A 21,049-nucleotide genomic window follows, 5' to 3' on the forward strand; every position below is an offset into this window, starting at 1 on the left:
AGGTGTTACTTCCTCGCGGGTGTTTCTGCAGGTGATCAGACCATCCGTGGCTACATATTGAATAGCCCAGGGGAGAGAAACCCACGAGCTGCAGGACAGAAGCCATCCAACAGCAGATGGGAGTGAGGAAGAAAACTCCCCCCATGAGCAGGTTACTCCAGAATTTCCCATGCTGAGACTTCTTGCACGGCTGGTCTGTGTCGGTGCCAGGCCCCGGGGCCGGCCGCCCCCTGCTCTACTGGCAGGTCCCGGCAGGTCCTGTGTTCACCTGTGCCTAGCGTGGCCAGGCTGGAATTCAACCAGCCCCTCTGAGCCGAGGAGTCACAGCCACGTTCCTCTGCTGCCCTCCACAGGGCCGAGGAGAGTGTGACAACTTCAAACGGGGCTGCTGGTGCTGGTGGGACTCCCGCCCGCCCACTTTCTGGGCCCCTTATGCCAGCATCAATTTCACAGAGCAACAGATGGAACCGCTCCAGTAACGTCTACAAACACTGACAGCTACAGTCACTGCACAGGTTTTTTTTTTAATCGTTCTTATCTGAAATTTTGTCTGTGCTCAGTAATGTAGATGCTGAAACAACGGAGTACATAGGACAACTAAATGTTATTCAGTCCTCAATATAAGAGCCAGGGCGAGCCTATGTGACAGCAGAAGCTCTCCAGTGGTCAGATGGCCTAATCCCTGGTTTGTTTTTCTGAGGTATCATGTGTGTATATGAAGCCAACTCATTCAGGGGTCATAAAACCCCTCATGCATTTAGTTCCCGAGGTCCCATGTTTGATCCCTGCTGCTGACACTCTGTGGGGTTGATATGTAGCTATAGTCCTGTGTTGAGTGCATGAGACATGACCAGGTGATTTACTGAGGTCCCTTCCAGCCCTTCGCTTTAAAGCAAAATAACAAATCGCTAGTGAGGGCTGTCAGCGTTGTTACTGCTGTGCTGGACCGGCTTGTCTCTGGAGTGTTATTCAGAACAAGGAATTGGAAATGTAAATTGTGTGGGAGTGTGGAGCTGTTTTAGGGGAAAGGCTGATACTGGATCCCTAAGAAGGGAAAGAAGGGGAATGATCATTTCCACTGTCAGTGTTTAAAAGTTTCCTATAGAAAAATCATGCCGTTAGGGTGACCAGACAGCAAATGTGAAAAATCGGGACAGGGGGTGGAGGATAATAGGAGCCTATATAAGAAAAAGACCCAAAAATCGGGACTGTCCCTATAAAATCGGGACATCTGGTCACTCTACCCGCTGTTGGCTCTTGCAGGGGGGGCTTCACGGTCTGTGTAAGTAGCCGGTGCCCGAGACAGGAACTGCAGCCCAGAATTGGTCAGTAGATTGACTTCCCCCCCGTCCACATAGGTCACATTTAAAAACAAGGTGGGGGTGGGGGGTACATAGGTTAGACAGAGCTCAGGGCACTCACCTGGGATGGAAACCCAGGGTCAAGCTGCTGCTCAGACTCAGTAGAGCACGTGAACGTGGGTCCCCCACGTCCGAGGGGAGTGGTTGCACCACTGGCTCCAGTCTGTCTCCGTCTTTCTCAATCTCCCAGTGGAAACACTTCCACTCTGTGTAACTAATTAATTGTTCCCTGGGACAAAGAGCTAGAGACCGAGTCTCGAGCCCAGTGACTGGGGCACTCCCCGGGGAGACCCGGGGCCACGTCTCTGCTCCAGCGACCACACAACGTGGACCAGCTCCAAGGGAAGGGACAGCAAGAGGCCTGTCACTGGGTGAGTGCCCCCCGTAGGAGGGCGCGGGGGCCGGTGTGCCTGTGACTCAGCAGCTGCCATCTGCCCGGGTTTAAGTGAGGGCACCTGGGCTGGAGGAGGGGGCAGGTGAGGGCTGGGGAGGCCGAAGGAGCAGCAGAGGCCTGCCTGAGGGAAAGCTGCCGGTGGAGAGTTTGGAGGACAGCTGTTGGCGGGGGCTGGCTGGAGCCGGGGAGCCCTGCTGAGTTGCAGGAGGCCCATAGGAATGAGGGGAAGAGCCAGCGCGGTCCGCGTAAGCCAGGCCATGAGGCAGGGCTCACAGCCAGGAGGCCTGAGGAGTGCGCCAAGGCAGGGAGCCCTGTGGCAGAAGATCTGGGGGCTGGGGGACGAACCAAGGAACAAGGGGGGGGGGAGCTGGCAGGAGGTTGCCCTGAACAGGAGTAGGATTCCTGGGAGGCCGGGCCGAGTGGAATCCTGCTGTGGCCCCTCTCACAGGAGACCTGAGTGGGGGCTATGGAAGAAGAGTGGTGGAGGGAAGCAGGTCTGGGAGGTCTCCGGGAGGGGTCTGGAGAGTCGAGGCCTGGAGAGGGGCTGATGGACGGGACAGAGGGGTGAGACAATACTCCTTTGCATGAGGAACTACAGGGAAAACTGAGGCAGGTGCACTTGTCATGTTGCCATTTGCCATGGGAGGCAGCTCCAGGCAGGGCTGCCTTTTCACAAGCCCCACCCCAGAATAGCCAATAGCCTGGTGTTAGGGGACACCCTGGGATGTGGGAGACCCAGATGAAAGCCCTGCTCTGAGTCAGACAGATTAGTCATGTGATGGGTTGGGTCACAATGACCCCCTTGGGACTGCCAGCTGGCACGTTTATACAGGGTAAACTCATAAATTGTCCGCCCTCTATGACACTGATAGAGAGAGATGCACAGCTGTTTGCTCCCCCCACAGGTATTAATACTTACTCTGCTTTAATTAATAAGCAAAAAGTAATTTTATTAAGTATAAAAAATATGATTTTAAGTGGTTCCAAGTAATAACAGAACAAAGTAAATTACCAACCAAAATAAAACAAAAACACGTAAGTCTAAGCCAAAAACAGTAATAAACTGATTACGGATGAAACCTCACCCTCAGATATGTTCCAATCAGCTTCTTTCACAGACTAGACTCCTTTCTAGTCTGGGCACAATACTTTCCCCTGCTACAGTTCTAGTTCCAGCTCATATGGTAGCTAGGGGATTTCTCATGACTGCTGCCGGCTTTGTTCTTTTCAACTCCCTTATATAGCTTTGGCACAATGCGGGAATCTTTTGTCACTCTGGGCCCCACCCCTCATTCTAAATAGAACAGCAGCAGGTTAAAGATGGATTCCAGTACCAGGTGACATGGTCACATGTCCTGTGAGACCCCAAGCCTACATTCTTCCCAGCCTGAATCACAGGAAGGCTTGCAAGTAAACAGAGCCATCTACAGTCAATTGTCCGAGTTGATGGGAGCCACCAGATTTCCAGATCACCATTAATGGCCCACACTTTGCATAATTACAATAGGCCCTCAGAGTTATATTTCATATTTCTAGTTTCAGATACAAGAGTGATACAGTTATACAAATAGGATGACCGCACTCAGTAGATTACAAGCTTTGTAATGATACCTTACAAGAGACCTTTTGCATGAAGCATATCCCAGTTACATTATATTCACACTCATTAGCATATTTTATAGAATCAGATGGAGTACAACATCACAAATCAGTTAAAGACAGTGTAAAAACATATCCACGAGGGGGGCGGGGGGCTGTACTCAGACTGTCCAGGCCTTCTGGCATGTCCCAACGTGTGAATGTTTGACTTTGCAACCTTAATAATGTTCTTTTTAACACTGTGTTTTGCACATTCTCTAGATCTATTTGATCCCTTTATAATAATTTCTAAGAAGCTCGTCATCTGAGCTCCTGCAGTTTGAGAAGCGCAGAGGAACAGCTATTTTCAATTTGTAAAGGACTTTGATAGACTAGTAGGAAATACACTCAGACTGCGGTGGGATTAGAGCAGTATGGGGAAGGCTCAAATGAAACAACATGTCTCAGGAATTGTCGTCTGCCAGATTCAGCTTCATTGTGTTGTCTGCCTGCCTCGTCCCACTTCATTTCTCTACCCAACGTCATTTCAAACCAATTTCATTTCTAAACGGACTTGTTGGCGAGTTTCATGGCTCAGTCCAACTGCCACACTCAACGCGAGAACACACGGATCGCTCCATCCCAGACCTGTCTGCTCCTCACCCCGTAAACGATGGGGTTCAGCATGGGGGGGATGACGACGTAGAGGTTGGCCAGTAGGATGAGGGTGTGGCGGGGGATGCGGCGGCCAAACCGATGGGTGCCCCAGGAGAAAAACGCTGGGGTGTAAAACATCAATATGACACAGATGTGTGAGCCGCACGTGTTCAGAGCCTTGAGGTGGACACCCTGGGATGGCAACCTAAAGAGAGACCAGAGGATGCAAGCGTAGGAGACTGCAATAAAGATAGCATCCAATCCGGCTGACAGGAAACCAGTTGCTAAACCGTACCAAATATTGACTGTTATGTCCCCACAGGCCAGTGTGGCCACACCTATGTGCTCGCAGTATGTGTGAGGCATAATATTATGTCCACAGTAGTGGAGCCGTTTAAGGAGAAAGACGACTGGGAACATTATACAGAAACTCCTGGTTAGAGCAGCCACTGCTATCTTCCTGATCACGGAGTGTGTTAATACAGTTGTGTACCGCAGCGGGTCGCAGATGGCAACGTACCGATCAAAAGCCATGGCCAGTAGGATGGCCGACTCGGTAATGAAAATAAAATCAATGAAAAACATCTGGGTGAGGCAGCCGTTGAAAGAGATCTCCTTGGAGAGAGACCAGAAAACACTCAGGGTTTTCGGCACCACGGTGGTCGATAACAGCAGATCGGCCACTGTTAACATGGAGAGGAAAATGTACATGGGCTCATGGAGGCTCGGCTCTGTTATGATGGTGAAGAGGAGGGCAGAGTTCCCGAGAAGGGCAACAACGTACATCACACAGAAGGGGATGGAGAGCCAGACGTGCGCCTGCTCCATGCCTGGGATGCCGAGCAGGACGAACGTTGCTGGGTGGGAGCTGGTGTAATTGAGTGCTGACATGGTACGACACAGGCCTGTCTCTGCCCCGCAGGCTCCCCAGCCTGGGAGGGAAGACAAGAAGAGTGGCTGTCAGAGTATCTGAAACTACAGAGTTCATTGCCAGAAATATTCATTAGCAATTCTGCCCTGCCCCCCATTTGGCGGGCCAGCATTCTCAGGGTGTGTTCTCTATTTGCAAATAGTGACTAATTTGAATGAAGGTCGGATGGTGGTTTGGCCATGAGGTGTTTCCTCCAGCTATTCACTACCCATTATCCGAGCTGTGTGATTGGCCACTGTCACAGACCCACAGGATCCTGCTGCGCCCCCAGCTTTGGAACCCCTCAGCGTGCCAGACCCCAAGTGGTCTCACTCTTCCTCCGGGATAGTTCAGGAGGCCTCCAGCTTCACACCATGAGCTCTGCCCAGTGAGTCCAACTGAGGAAGACAGACCCCTGGGAGACACTGGTCCATACTGCAGGGTTAATGCCCCTCGCCCCGCATTTGCAGTGACACTCCAACAGCACTGTCAAAACAGTCGGTTTATTAGTCGATGAATGCAGCATGGGAAGTCCTAGGTAAGCACAGAGAACTGAAGGTTAAAGCATCATTTGTTCTGCTCAGCCCAGCGCCCAGCCAAGCTGTAGTGAGCCCCATTGTTCAGGCTCTGTCTGTCTCTCTGTCAGTGTCCTGGGGACTGGCTTTGCCATTGTCTTCTCCAATTCTCCACTCAAATGGGGACCCCTCGGCCAGTCCTTTTTAGTGACCCGTTCAGATGGCTGGGTGACATTCCTACCTATGTTTCTTAGCCTGTCCCGAGAGCAAACAGTCCTTCCCCACTCACCCCGATAACAATGCAAAATAGAGGGGAAACTGAGGCATGCATAGGCTTCATAAAAATATGACAGAAAATGCCCCCTTTACCACAGCCACATAGAATCACGTCTGCTTCCTGGGTGGGATCAGTTTGCTAAGGAGAATAACAAACATATGGAAGGGACAATGCCCTTCTGGGTTCTATTTTGGAGTGACGAACATTCATGGTAAAATGTAGGAAACCTTCACATTTGCAATACCCAGCTGCCACCCACTTGCTCCAAAGAATGATGTCACCCGGTGATTCCCACGTGCTGCTTTTCTGTGCAGAGACATTCCTTCATCAATAACTTTTTGTTCCACCCACTCTAGGGCATTACAGAATTGCACCATCTGGAATGTGGTTTGCAAAATAAGAAGGTAAAGTGCCTGCCTTGGCTCCTGTGTGACCGTGCCCACCTGTGCAGAGTGTTCCCAGTCTGATCGAGTCGCTGTCTCATAGTAACTTTGCACAGGGGTGAGTGATGACACAAAGTGCCAGGCAGGAGAGAATGAGACTGGGTGAATTGCACTGCAGAACAGAATCCCAATTTTTTAACTTTGAACCATACCAACAGATTTACTTTCATCGAATCCCAATAGCCCAGTGTGCCAGGCATTGAATCCCGCTAGCCCAGCATGCCAGGTGTCGAATCCTGATAACCCAGCATGTCAGGTATCGAATCCCAATAGCCCAGCGTGCCAGGTGTCAAATCCTGATAACTCAGCATGTCAGGCATCGAATCCCAATAGCCCAGCGTGCCAGGTGTCAAATCCTGATAACCCAGCATGTCAGGTATCGAATCCCAATAGCCCAGTGTGCCAGGTATCGAATCCCAATAGCCCAGCGTGCCAGGTGTCGAATCCTGATAACCCAGCATGTCAGGTATCAAATCCCAATAGCCCAGCGTGCCAGGCATCAAATCCCGCTAGCCCAGCATGCCAGGCATTGAATCCCAATAGCCCAGCGTGCCAGGTGTCAAATCCTGATAACTCAGCATCTCAGGTATCGAATCCCAATAGCCCAGCGTGCCAGGTGTCAAATCCTGATAACTCAGCATCTCAGGTATCGAATCCCAATAGCCCAGTGTGCCAGGTGTCAAATCCTGATAACTCAGCCTGTCAAATATCGAATCCCGATAGCCCAGCGTGCCAGGTGTCAAATCCTGATAACTCAGCATGTCAGGTATCGAATCCCAATAGCCCAGCGTGCCAGGTGTCAAATCCTGATAACCCAGCATGTCAGGTATCGAATCCCAATAGCCCAGTGTGCCAGGCATCGAATCCCGATAGCCCAGCATGTCAGGTATCAAATCCCAATAGCCCAGTGTGCCAGGCATCAAATCCCGCTAGCCCAGCATGCCAGGCATTGAATCCCAATAGCCCAGTGTGCCAGCTGCCGAATCCCAATAGCCCAGCATGCCAGGTGTCGAATCCCAATAGCCCAGCATGTCAGGTGTCAAATCCCGATAGCCCAGCATGTCAGGTATTGAATCCCAATAGCCCAGTGTGCCAGGCATCGAATCCCAATAGCCCAGCTGTTCAAGGGGACCTACAGATTCGTTAGAAATTCTATTTATAGTACCTAAAGAGGAGAAAAAAACAAAATCTCCCAGCCCCAGTTTGGATCTCCCACTCCAGTTGCCAATGGGTGTTTGATATTTCCAAGGGGGTCACACCCTGACGGCAGGGGCTGGCTTTTTCTTATGCGTCCATACAGCGCCTAGCGCGATGGGGCCCCGCTCCCCAATGTGGGCCCCAAGGCCCTGCTGCGGTACAGAACACACTCCTAATCATTCCCTATGGCGCTTCACTCCTGCCTTCTGGGGTGCGGCCCAGGGCAGGAGCCAGCCCGCAGTTGTGCCATACATGGGGGTGTGCACTGTTCTGACATCAGAGATGGACTCACCCATGCAGTCCCGCTCCTGGCAGAGGAATTGCCTGGTTAATATCTGGGCAGGTGACTCCGCTGTCCCCTTCATGTCATGGAATGACAGGTCCCGGCCCCCTCCAAAGGGATCCTCACCAGAGGGGTTAGACTGTCACAGGCAGAACCTCTGTCAGGTCAGGGCAGGGCCGTGTGTCCTGGGCAGTGACACCACGTTATAATAAATCCTGTCTGGGCGAGTGGTGTCTCCCAGCTCTGAACCTAGAAGCTGCATCTCCTGGGCGTATTTTCCTCCAGCTGCAGATGCCCTGCCCCTCACTCCAATCACAGTCTCATCCCACCAGGCCCTGCTGAATGCCCGAGAGCTGCCCCCCACCCAGACGTCTAATGCCAGCGACTCACCAGGCTCCTGTCCCAGCCGGGAGGAGGAATCTCTGCCTGTGACCGGGTCGGGGAGCTGCAGGCGGCAGGGAATCTGCACTGACGGGGGCTGAGGTACAGGGATATTTATACTGCTGCCCAGGGAATCCCAGCGGGGCTCAGAGCCAGCACGGAGCCCCAGGGACCTGCCTCTGTTCCTGACTCAGGTGGGGAAGAGCAGCAGGGATTTAACCCTTTGTTTCTCTGGGCATTTGTCTCTGTTAGCATTATTGGCGTCATAATTCTGCCTTCCTGTAGCCCAAGGCGCTTGCTCATTAACAGGGATCCCGTTTCAGGATCTGATGGGGCTGCGCTCGGTGACCCAGGAGATCCCTCCCAGCCCTGCACACCAGCACCCCAGGCAGGAATGAGCCGACCAGTTAGGCAGTGACGGAGCCTCAAGTGCTGGGTTTGTCCCTAGGGCTGCCTGGACCAGTTGCCATCCGCACCGGAACAGAGAGCAGTGACCTGGCTCTGGCTGGGGAAGGGTGTCCAGAACGAGGCCGCTCCGTCAGCGCTTCCAGCCCACTCCTGCACTCCCTGTGCAAGGGAATCAAAGTGGCAGCAATTTATACTCCCTCTGTACAGCTGCACATGAGGAGGCAAGTCACTGCGCAGGGCAGTATCAGGCCCTCTGCATTGTGTGTGGCATATCACGGCCATGCCTGCCCAGAGACTGTTACCACTTTGCAGCAGCGATCTGCTGTTTCAGTGGTTCTCAAACTTTTCTGCACCCACAGATGCAGAGGAACAGAGGTGATAAAGGGTTAATCCTTGGGGACATTCCAGTGGCGGTTTTTCGGGTTGTCAGCTGGTTCTGGAACCCAGCAATGGATTTATCGGGCCACTGGTTCCTGGGGTTACTGGTCCTCCCCGAGAAATCAGCAGAGACCTATGGGAGGGTTGGAATGGAGTCTGCTGGAATTTCTACAGAGCAAGCAGCCACTTGCATTGCATGCTGCAGGGAGGCTGAAATCAGAGGAGAAGAGACTGCAGACCTGTGCTTGCAGTGGGTCACTAGGATCTCAGACTCCTGGGTTCAGCTGGTATCAACCAGCTTCCCAACAGGCATGGAGCATTGAGAGGCCAATCTGGATTTCTCAAGAATTAGTGAATCATCAGGTGGCCGTAATACATCTGAGTAAACCAGCTAATCACTCATTCATGGCTCTGCTGTTGTGTAATTTTAGGCAAGACAGTTAAAATCTCTGTTTGCCAACCAATGAAGCAGGTGGGCTAAGCCTTGCCCACAAGGAGTTTTATTGGCAGCGTTGTTGTAGCCGTGTCAGTCCCAGGATATTACAGAGACAAGGTGGGGGAGGTCATATATTTTATGGGACCAACTTCAGTTGGTAGCTTGTCTCCCTCCCCACCTTGTCTCTCAGAGTAGTGCTGTGAGGAAAGGCATCTATTAAGCCCTTGATCGGCAGAACACTTAAGGAGATGCTTTACTTTCAGCATATGTTCTCCCTGTCCCTATTCAGTAAAGCACTTAAGCATATGTTTAACTTTGAAGATAATCAAAGAATCATAGAATCTCAAGGTTGGAAGGGACCTCAGGAGGTCATCTAGTCCAACCCCCTGCTCAAAGCAGGACCAATCCCCAACTAAATCATCCCAGCCAGGGCTTTGTCAAGCCTGACCTTAAAAACCTCTAAGGAAGGAGATTCCACCACCTCCCTAGGTAACCCATTCCAGTGCTTCACCACCCTCCTAGCAAAAAAGTTTTTCCTAATATCCAACATAAACCTCCCCCACTGCAACTTGAGACTATTACTCTTTGTTCTGTCACCTGCCACCACTGAGAACAGTCTAGATCCATCCTCTTTGGAACCCCCTTTCAGGCAGTTGAAAGCAGCTATCAAATCCCCCCTCACTCTTCTCTTCTGCAGACATAATAGGTATGGCTACACTGCAATTAAAAACCCATGGCTGGCCCATGCCAGCTGACTCAGGCTCCAGGAGCCCAAGCCCAGATGTCTACACCACCATGAAACAGCCCCTTAGCTCGAGCCCTGGGAGCCCGGATCAGCTGGCATGGGCCAGCCATGGGTGTTAAGCGTGTGCTAAGAGGGATGTAAGCACGTATCAAAGCTCAGACCATGCGTAAGTGCTTTGCCCAGTCAGGGTCTAAGTGCAAATAATCACAAAGGGGCCACCGTAAAGTCCACTGAAGTCAGCAGGAGTCAATGGACTCTGGCTCAGGCCCCAAATCCACCTGCCATTTCACTCAGCCCCTTTCCGGCCCGGCTGGCTTCTGAGTGAGGCCAAGGTCGGTGCAAGCCCCGGCGTGCGATTCGTGAACCAGCCTCGCCTGCCCAGTGGCTGCACCAGGAGCCTAGCACAACCCAGTGCTCCGAAAGCAGGGGAGGGATAGCTCAGTGGTTTGAGCATTGCCAGGGTTGTGCGTTCAATCCTTGAGGGGGCCATTTAGGGATCTGGGGCAAAAAATTGTCTGGGGATTGGTCCTGCTTTGAGCAGGGGGTTGGACTAGATACCTCCTGAGGTCCCTTCCAACCCTGACATTCTGTGATTCTCTCTGTGAGGAAGCCATTGGAAAGGTGCTGTGAACGCTGTGCTTTCCCAAGGAGCAGCCGGGCAATTAAGCTAACATTTTAACCAAGCTCCGAGTATAAATCTTCCTAAGGAGCTGACTAATATGGCATTATGCACGAGTTGAGCGGGCAGGCGCTCCGCAGCTGGTGACTGATTGACCAAGTGGTTCTTTTCCTCCATTTCCCAAACGTGCACAACCTGTGCAAAAACCTGCCCGAGGCCGCTCAGTCACCCCTCAGAGCAGAGTTACAGCCAGGGTTCGAAAATGCTTCCGCCGCCTTTGCAGGAGGGCTGCGAAGTCTGAGAAAGGTCTGGATTGATTTCAAGGTGCACAGTGTGTGTTTGTTCAGCGCCGTGTGTTTCAAACAGGGCTACAGAGACCCAGTCACCTAAGTCCTCTAAGTGTCAGCGGGCTGGTGCTTTAGAGCCACGGAGCACCAATAGCTGCTGGTGAGGTCAGTGGGACCACGCACGTAGGTAACGTTACTCTTGTGCTCAGGCATTAGCAGGCCATGACCTGGGCAGCGAGGCAGCTGGCATGCTGAGCCCACTGCCCGTCACACTGGCCAAGAGTGTCTCATTTGTTCCTTGCACTGCCCCAGCTGTCTGTCTGCGCCTCTCCTCTGATACAGCACCTGACACAACAGGGACCTAGTCCATGACTGGCATTCCTTGGCAGGAGGGTAATACGAATAGATAACGATAATTAATAAAACAAGACACACCAAGCAGGGGTAACCAGGGCCGGCTCCAGGCACCAGCTAAGGAAGCAGGTGCTCAGGGCGGCCGATACAAAGGGGTGGCGCTCCGGACGCTATTGGGGCAGCCCGTCCAGGTCTTGGGCGGGAATTCGGCGGCGGGTCCCTCAGTCCCTCTCTTTCTCTTTGGGCTGTCGCCGAAGTGCCACTGAAGAGGAAGAGAGGAGGAAGAGCGGGAGTGAAGGACCCGCCGCCGAACTGCGGCCGATCAGCTTTTTTTTTTTTTTTTTGCTGCTCGGGGCAGCAGAAAACTTGGAGCCGGCCCTGGGGGTAACAGACAAGGCCCGAATTCAACAAGGAGCTTAAACATGCTCCTAACTTTAAATGTCCCATGTGCTCGCATTAGGCATGTGCTGACTCGGGCCCCAGGGGAAGGGTTGGGGAGGAAGAGACGGGGGGTAACCGTGTGAGGAGCAGTGGGGATCACACAGGCGATGTTTTTGAAATATAAATACATGTTGAGTAGTAGAAAGAGAGCCTGAAACATGGGTCTGGTCAAGGCCTGGTCACAGCCAGCAAAAGTGACACTACAAGCAACCGCCAGGCCCTGTCGAAAGCAGATGCTTCCTGGCTCCCTGCCTGTCAGTGTCCAGCACACGGACTCGGCACCAGTATCGCTAGCGTTGCTAAAACGCACTGAAGAGGTGAGCGCAGTCCAGCACAAGCGCCCCACCACCCAGCAGACGAGAGGACGGTTTGACAAAAGCGATGAAGAGTGATATCTTGCCCGAAACATCGGGAGTAAAAGCACAAAGACGGGTTGTGAATAGGGAGGTTTCTGCTTTTCACAGGGCCTGAGCATTGCTCAGAGCATAACTTTTGCTGACTTTGGTTCAGGCCTCAGGCCTCGCACAAGGCCCGTGCTTCTGGCTCTCTCTTCCTACTACAGTTGGCAACTGATTATTATTAGAGATGGTCAAAAATGTTTAAGCCAAAAAACAATTCCACCAAAAATGACCTTTTTTCTCCACCTTTGTAGGTGTTCATCATACAGCTGCTAAGAACCACCAGGAAATGGTTTTCACCACCTTTTTTTTCTTGGAAAATAAAATACTTTTTTGTTTGTTTTTGGCCAGCTCTAATTTTTTCTTCATGTCACTTTATTTTCTCCTGATGCAGGAAACCCCTTTTACAGAGGAAGCTTTGAGGCCCACTGTGGTGACAGCTGCTGCGCTCCTCCCTTAGGCAGAGCAACACGACCTGGAATGAAATAAACAAAGACGGGGCTTGAAAGATTTAGGGCCTTTTTATCAGAAATCATGAAATTCTGGTTTTTTGTTTTTTTGTTTTTTTTCATGTTAAGTGACAGCTGTGCTGGGAGCCCACGAGCCTGTTCATTGTCGCATCAGCATCTCCTCTTGCTGCTAGCGCAGCTGGTGAATTTGCACGGCGGCTTGGGAAGCCCAAGGCCCTCAGCAGCTCCAGCTGCTTGTCAGAGGTTTTGGGCTTCCTGAGGATTTGCTCCAGCCAGGGCCTGCAGCATCTGCTGAACAGTGAACTGCTGGCTTGGCGCTGCTGAGGCTGGGTGTGCCGCTTCCCTGAGCCCAGAGCTAGAGGGGGCTCTCCCTGCTGAGCCTGCAGCATGCCCCGACCCCGCTAAAGGAGACAGGAACTGCAGTGGGATGCCAGGTTCTCCCATTGCCAGTGTCTGCAGCCTCTGTTGAAGCTGTGCCAGCACTTGCATTTCTCTAGGGCCCGGCATGGCCGCCGGCACCTCTGGGTGCCAGATTTGCTGGTAGAAGGTTGGGAGGGGCTGCATCAGAGGCTTCCCAGCTATCGGGGGGCTCTGCAGCAGTGTCTTTGTCCCCAGGTCGGGGTTCTGGCCGAGCGACTGCCGCACGCTCCTCGCACCAGGCCCGACCAGAATGTTCTGCACAAGCTGTTTGACAGCCTGCTGCAGCAAGCTCTTGATGATTGTTGAGACAGCAGCACTAGCTCCTCTTCCTGGGTCTGGAGTGGCTCCGGTGCAGCTCTGTGCTGTGCAGTCAGTAATGCTACAGCTGCAGCCAAGGCTGCTGCCGCTGGTGTTACTGGGGGAGCTGGATGGCAGAGTACAAGCCGGGGGTGAAGAGGGTTGGCTGCTGGCGAGGGATGAGTTGCTCCTCAGAGACGCAAATGAGTTCCCTGCAGCCTGCGTCTGCACTGCCTCCAGCGTTAGATCCGAGTGATCGCTACCCTCATGCTGAGAGGTGCTGTCTCCGCCCAGGATGCTGCCCAGAAAGCTCAAGGCCTGGCTGGGGTCCTTCATGATTTCCCGCACGGTGGCCGGGCTCCGAGCGAGCTCCAGCATGAGCCTCAGAATGTCAGGAGTGTTCAGGAAGTGGCCGATCTCCGGGGTTTTTTGGATCACTTGTTGCTTCAGAGGATTGTCCATGATCAGCTCGGTCATCAGGTCTGGGTTGGAGAGACGGCTCTGAATGAAGGGGTTCTCCAAGAGCTTGAACATCATCTCGGGGTTGGACGTGAGCTGGCTCTGGAACTCGGAGAAGTTGGCCGTGTTCAGGCCGAGGTTGCTGGCAAGCTCCCGCAGGCCGTCCGTGCCGAAGGCCGTGCTGCCGGCAGAGCCCAGCCTGGAGAGGCTGCTGTTCTCTGCCTGGGTGGCGGCCGCACCCTCTGGGGAGCCGGCGTGCTGACCTGGACACTCCTGAGGTCTCCTTTGTGACTGGATGACTAGGTAGATGGTGGCATCGTCCTGGATCTCATGCTGACTCAGGGTCTTTTGATCTTTTAAAATCCTGCCAGCGAATATCAGCACGAGCCGGTCGGTGGGAGAGGAGAAACGGGTTGCGATGCCAACCTTAAATTCCTTGATGAGCCTGTCCTCGGGCACCACGAACTCCTCCTTCTGCCCAGGGGTCTTGACGGTCACCCTGATGACTCGGGGAGCAGCGGCAGCCTCTAGAGCAGCTCCAGGGACATCTCCGCTTCTGACCATGCTTAGTGGGATGGTGTCTCAGTGGCGGGACATTTGCGAGCTTTGGCACAGGGATGGGGGCAAGAGGCAAAGGACACAGCGTCTTCTGCTTCCCTGCTACTGGCCCCCTCTAATCATGGGCCTCTGGAGAGGACTAACAGGGACCTCCTCAGTGTCTCCAACCAAGGCCCGGGCTCCCCTGCTGCTCTGCTCCTCTACTGACCTACAGCAGTTGATGGAGCTGCCCGCAACCTCCTGTGTCTGCACTGTGACATCACGTCTGATGCCATAAGCTGCCATGGCACCGGTGGATTTCCTCTACACTAACTCCCACACAAGCTACTCGCTCTGAGAACCTCAACTTGACAATTTCCTGGCAAAGGCCCAAATTCTTCCCCGGTGGCGTAAGTAGGTGCAACTAGGCCGAGGGCAATGGAGCTGGGTCTGTGCACATCACAGGTGAATTTGGCCCAAATCTGTAATAATCTTAGTTTTAATAATAAATAGTGCTGGGATCCTGACTCAGTCTTTACTCGGGCAACTACTGTGGGGAGGGAATGGAGGCGTCTCTGCCATCCATCACTTTTACCCTGCACAATCTTAAACATCATTCTGGGCTGGGTTAAATCTGGCTGAAGTCGCAGGAGTGTAGCAGCCGCCTTTCGTTCAGGATAAATGTGAAGAAGCGAGTAAGCTCCTTTATTAACCAGGGAAGTGAAACAATAGAAGCCACCACCCATCACACAGCCTAGGCTTTAGTAGAGGCTGAACTGTGTGGCCCCGTGGGTTTCCCTGGGGACTGATACAGCAAATGCAGATGGAACTGAGTGTGTCTGGGTGTCTGTGAGAGAGACACTGCAGCAAGGCCAGCGAAGCTGGGAAACAAGGCAGGAAGGAAGCACCAAATTGCCACCGAAGCGCTGGTGGAGTGGCCCTGAGAAAGGTAAGAGAGCTTTTTGGCAGAGTGCTGGCAGAAAGAGGCTTGGATCTGCAAAGAAAGAAACTATCCCCTGTTGCTTAGTTCCTCCTGGAGTCAAGGAACCAGGACTTCATACCTTCTGTGTAAACAAACAGGATTCCATCAAAGAAATGTGTGACTGCATCATCAGTTTCGCCTCCTAACATAAACAACTGTCAGGGCCCCAAACTTTGTCCAACCACTTAGGCCAAAGGGGGTAACAATACGAATAAAGCTTTACTGGCCCCGACAAGGGAACAAGAGGGTCCTACAAAAAGCCATGATCCCAACTTTAAACACACTTAGCAGCTGCAGACAGCCAGATCCTCCAGTGGTGTTCATCAGCAGAGCTCCCCTGAGACTGAGCTATACCGGTTGAAGGGGAGAGGACGAGACAATGGATGGACAGATGTTTCCCAAAACCCTTAGCAGAGTTCTTGGAGAACTTCCAGGCTCTAAATCCCTCGGCTTTCCAGTCAGTTCCTTCTCCGTGCTGCATGTCCCTGCTGGAACTCCTTGCGTGATCTTCCTAATTAGCACAGCCATATCCTATAACCCAATGTATTGTCCTGTCCCTAGCAATACAGACCCCTGGGCCTATACAACATGCAGCACCCAGCCAGCCTGGCCCCTAAGGAGTCCAACCTAGCTGCCCAAGCAAACCCCTCCTCAGGACAAACCCTGACTCCCAGAGAAACTCCCCACCTCCCCCTGAACCTGTAGCGACTGCCACAACTCCCCCAGGAGGAGGGACCAGACGAGGCCTTCAGGCGTTGGCCAGAGAAGGAAGCTTGTTGAGGGTGTTTCTGCGCATTCCTGCCCCACGGTTAAGCTGCACTGACATGTCAGACTCTGAGCGGGTGGCTGAGACACATTTTGCTGCCCGTAGCCCCACTTCGACCCTGAGGAGCCTCCTCCCAGGATGGGCACCTGTCCCAGACTGTCTTTCGCAGGAGCCCCACGGGGGTCTCTAAAACAACAGGGAGGATGTGGGTCAGTTCCTGGCTCTGCCACCAACTCCCTGTGAGGCCTTGGGTGAGACCTAGAACCTTGTCTCCTCTTCTATAAAATGGGGGATAAAATGCTGCCCTACCTCACTGGGTCCCAGAAAAAAGCCTCTTAGTAAGACAGCAGCCGTGCCGCAGGAGTGACTAGGGACCTGAGCAGCGAGGCCTGGGGCAGGGTAGAGCTGTCATTCAGATAAGTTCCTCCTCCTGCTCAACAGCTCCCCAAATGTCTTCTGAGGAGTGGGTTTGATTCCCCGCCAACGTCCAACCCCTATTTCCCATGGGGGCTCACTTTCCTCCACCTCCATTGCAATAGGTTCTAGAGCTTTTCTCCCGAGCCAAGCCAGGCCGGGAGCCCAGCTGGACATCACTGGACATGGCAGGGGATTGGATTTCTTTCGGTAAATGTCAGTGTCACCGTACACACACCAAACCTGACCAAAAAATATTTCCATCGATAATAATCAAAATTGGCAGCCAGGCAAGAACAATACTGCTTGAGAACATATGAGAGTTCAATTTAAGGTGTCAAGTATCAGAAGGGTAGCCGTGTTAGTCTGGATCTGTAAGAGCAGCAAAGAGTCCTGTGGCACCTTATAGACTAACAGACGTTTGGGAGCATGAGCTTTCGAGGGTGAATACCCACTTCGTCGGAATTTAAGGTGATTTACTGTGTATATTTTCACACGTGATGTCAACAAATTGGGTTTGAATAGCTATAAAGATTTAACTGTTTGAATCTCAACATGGACTGTCATGGAATAATTATTGTCTGATCCCCTCTCATCACTTCTCACAACTGTGAAAATTTACATTCATGAAAATCTAAAAGAAAAATGCTTCGAACCCATAACTGCGCACAACTGCGAAAATTTCAGTCACTAAAAATAGAAAAAACAATGCTTAAAAATAAACATTGATCTTATCTGCTGAAATGATACATATAAAAAGTCCCATTCTGCCAAGTGTAAACATCATCCATCCTGCGCTCTCACACAGCAACATCACGGCCCTGGCGCCCACGTGAAACCTGGATGAACTATGGTTTTTAATTGAATCTAGATCTTAACATGAGTGATAGCTCCACAGCATGTGACCAAAAGGAATACCAGTGTTATTTCATTTAAGGTTTCTGTTAAAGCAGTAGAGACAAAGAAAGCATAGGGAGTTGGACACCAGGTGCAGTAAATAATCAGTTTCTTAGAATAGAATATCAGGGTTGGAAGGGACCTCAAGAGATCATCTAGTCCAACCCCCTGCTCAAAGCAGGACCAATCCCCAAGTGGCCCTCTCAAAGATTGAACTCACAACCCTAGGTTTAGCAGGCCAATGCTCAAACCACTGAGCTATCCCCCCCCTGAGTTTATTATAAAGGAATGAAGTTTAGAATGAAATATGGGAAAATGAGGTAAGAAGGAAACCTTGGGAAGAAAGGTGCCCAGCCATGAATCTTGTCCTACCCAGACCCGAGGGCAAGGTTCACCCCTAAAACTCCCTCACCCGGCTTTAGCTAAGGTTCAATAACTGGCAACGACATCTCTTGTGTGTTATAGTGTATAAAAAGCCAGGTTTTTAGGGGTTCTTTGTCAAAGCTTTTCCTTACCCCTCTGGAGAGCACCATGATGGAAAGGTATTTCCCGGGCCTGATCCCGCTGGTACTTATAATTGTATGCTAGTGGGTACAGAATATAGGTGTATGTTTGTATGCTGGGTATAATTATCACCAAGTGGCCTTTGAATTACACAAAGGAACGTTTGTGTGGAAGTTCGGCTGTGGTAAACCTCAATAAATGTAGTAGGAAAATAAGTCCCAACATCTCCTCTGTTGTGTCTTTGTCTTTGCAGGAAGTCTCAAACGGGCCTATATAATCTAGAAACACACATTCCGTTGGCTGGACTTGACTTCCAATGGGGCTGGGGCTTCTAAGTCACGTAGGGGTTTGTGAAAATCCCATCCCAAGGGTGCTTTTCGCCTCTGCTTAGCCCAGGAAGAGTGAGGACCAAAAAGGGTCTGGGCTGTCAATCGAGCACCTCTGAGTCCCTTATGGTAACGCTCCTGGGGTCTGCAGGCAGCCATCCCAGTGCTGCCGGAGCTGCCGCCATCTTGTTTTTTCCCTTCTCTGTGAGGCAATCCTGTCTGCCCCATCCATTCCTGCACCCTACAGCAACTTCATTGCCACATCTAACCCTTTCCCAGCCCACGTTCCCATCTCACCAGAGCCGCCGGACATGGCACAGAGAGTTTATCAGCACCAGGGGAAGGAACCTTCCCTTCAGAGTCACTGCCATGCTCTCCTTCCTTGGGGGGCAGGGGAAAATTGATGATGGTAGATCTGTGAAGCAGCAGGTCCACTGCCTTACCCCATAACCCTGATGCAGAGGGACCCTGCACATGGCACATCGATGAGGTAGATCCGGGTGCAGGTATCTTGCACCAGATCTCTCAACAATGCCACCAACAGAATGGAACCAGGTTCACCCCAGACAGGCCCTTCTGCCCTGGAGGGGGATGGGCCAGGGTTTGCCTAGATCAGCGGCGGTTTCGGTAGATCTAGCACAGAGGGCATTGGAACCATTGGGGACATTCATGCTCTAAACATAAACCCAGCCACCTTCACTCTTCGTAGGTTCCATGGGCCTGATTTGCCCCGCCCTGCTCCTAGTTATTCATTTGCTCCTCTGCAGAGTGCAAGTGAAACATTGTCCCTAGTGTTTCACACCTATTTTGCACACAGTAACAAGACCATGCTCTTACATAGTACTTTTCAGTGGCAGATCTTGTGCTACAAAGGAGGTCGGTAGCATTACCTCCCCCCGCACTTTACCAATGGGGAAACTCAGCCACAGAACGGGGAAGTGACTTGCCCAAGGTCACCCAGCAGGCCTGAGGCAGAGCTGGGGATAGAACCCAAGACTCCTGAGTCCGTCAAAAAAAGATATCAAATTAGTTTGACAGGCTCTAGTTTCCATAAACTAATGTTGATGGGTATTAATTATATTACCCTCTAATTCTTTATTAATCAAATCCTTTATCGCCCACTCCATTATCTTGCCCAGGATCAATGTCAGACTGACAGGTCTATAATTACCTGGGTCATCCCCTTTGCCTTTTTTTAAAAATTGGCACAACAGTCAATTTCTTCCAGTCTTCGGGAACGTCCCAACATTAATGGTCCACTGAGCGTCTGAGACAGCTCTTTTAAAACTCTTGGATGCATTTTCTCTATACCTGCTAATTTAAAAATGTCCAACTTTAGTAGCTGCTGTTTAACATCCTCCTGCGATACTAGTGGAATGGAAAGAGTATTGTCATCATCATATGCTATGACTATTATCCGTACCCTACTAACGCCTGAGGACTCCAATCAGAGATCAGGGCCCCACCGTGCTAGGCAGTCTCCTGATAACACAAAGACAGCCTGCACCTCAGAGTGCTGACAGTCTAAGATTAAGACAGTGCACAACAGGTGAATAAACAGACAAATGGTGGGAAGGGGCAGACAGTGACAGGTGTGTTTATAGAAGATCACAGGCACAGAGATCTCGACAGTCCTCACTGTTTTCTGAATGTTCTGCATTTGATCTGTGCTGGAGGGGAGCATCTGATGGTTCATCTGAGCCACAGGAAGCAAACACCATGGGAGGAACCTCCAGTGATTAAAAGACCAGATGAGCCAGGCTCCCATCTCCTGAAAACCCTTCTTCGAAGCAATTTGGTTTCATTTAGAAGGAACCTGCTGGTCGCGACCCTGTGGCAGCACTCAGCACCAATTGCTGATTCCCAGTCCGCGTCTCGGCATTATGTGCAGGTCAACATCCCCTCCCCCCGCAAAAGCAGTGAAATCCCCAGGCCTGGGAGACCATGCGGGTCACTCGTTCCCGGATTTGTCTCGTTCTCACGCCGTAGACGATGGGGTTTAGCATGGGGGGAACAATCACATAGAGATTGGCCAGGAGGATGTGAATGTGCCCAGGGATACTGTGGCCAAACCGATGAGTGAGGAAGGAGAAAAAGGCCGGTGTGTAGAACATCAGGATGACGCAGATGTGGGAGCCGCAGGTGCTGAGAGCCTTGAGCCGGGCGTCCTTGGACGGGAGCCGGAAGACGGCCCTTAGGATCAGTACATAAGACACAGCAATGAGCATGACGTCCAGCCCTGACGACAGCAGAGTTGTGGTGAACCCGTACCAGATGTTGGCTGTTATATCAGCACAGGCCAGGCGGGCTATGCCCATGTGCTCACAGTACGTGTGAGGCATAACGGTGTGTCCACAGTACGGTAGCCTCTTAAGGAGGAAAATAGGTGGGAACATTATACACAACCCTCTAAGAACAGCTGTCACAGCTATTTTCCCTATCACTGAGTGAGTGAGGATAGTCGGGTATCTCAGAGGGTAGCAGATGGCAACATACCGGTCAAACGCCATGGCCAGCAAAACGGTTGACTCTGCAATGAAACTAAAATGGGTAAAGAACATCTGGGTAACGCAGGCATCAAAAGAAATCTCCTTGGCACTAAACCAGAATATGGCCAGCATCTTAGGCACGGTAGTCGTGGATAACAGCAGATCAGCGACCGCCAGCATGGCGAGGAAAAGGTACATGGGCTCATGGAGGCTGTGCTCCGTTATGACGATGAAGAGTAAAACCGAGTTGGCAAAAAGTGCAACAACGTACATCAGGCAGACGGGGACAGAGATCCAGATGTGAGACTCTTCCATGCCCGGGATGCCGGTCAGAATGAACGTTATAGGATCAAAGCTGCTTTGGTTGAGAGTTGTCATGGTGGGCCCTGTGTCTGAACTCATACTGGCTCTGTAGAGAAAGACAAA

At 51.8% G+C, this 21,049-nt stretch overlaps 2 protein-coding genes and 1 pseudogene across 2 annotated transcripts; all 3 read right to left on the reverse strand.

The window, feature by feature from the left end:
* Positions 1 to 3,736: 3,736 nt before the first annotated feature.
* On the reverse strand, positions 3,737 to 4,894 carry LOC120376928 (olfactory receptor 52B2-like). The gene has a single exon (XM_039497010.1). The coding sequence runs from the start codon at positions 4,879 to 4,881 to the stop codon at positions 3,946 to 3,948; it is 936 nt and encodes a 311-aa protein (XP_039352944.1). The 5' UTR covers positions 4,882 to 4,894; the 3' UTR covers positions 3,737 to 3,945.
* A 7,674-nt stretch (positions 4,895 to 12,568) lies between these two features.
* LOC120394506 lies at positions 12,569 to 14,501 on the reverse strand (annotated as a pseudogene).
* A 5,525-nt stretch (positions 14,502 to 20,026) lies between these two features.
* LOC120395176 (olfactory receptor 52B2-like) lies at positions 20,027 to 21,001 on the reverse strand. Its single transcript, XM_039519374.1, has one exon. The coding sequence runs from the start codon at positions 20,999 to 21,001 to the stop codon at positions 20,027 to 20,029; it is 975 nt and encodes a 324-aa protein (XP_039375308.1).
* Between the last annotated feature and the right edge of the window lie 48 nt (positions 21,002 to 21,049).

Source organism: Mauremys reevesii, linkage group 1 (assembly GCF_016161935.1).
Source record: "Mauremys reevesii isolate NIE-2019 linkage group 1, ASM1616193v1, whole genome shotgun sequence".
Classification (NCBI taxonomy): Eukaryota; Metazoa; Chordata; order Testudines; family Geoemydidae; genus Mauremys; species Mauremys reevesii.

Bases quoted from the DNA above. Each gene is read 5' to 3' on its own strand.
- LOC120376928 (XM_039497010.1), bottom strand. From the start codon at position 4,881: ATGTCAGCACTCAATTACACCAGCTCCCACCCAGCAACGTTCGTCCTG.
- LOC120395176 (XM_039519374.1), bottom strand. From the start codon at position 21,001: ATGACAACTCTCAACCAAAGCAGCTTTGATCCTATAACGTTCATTCTG.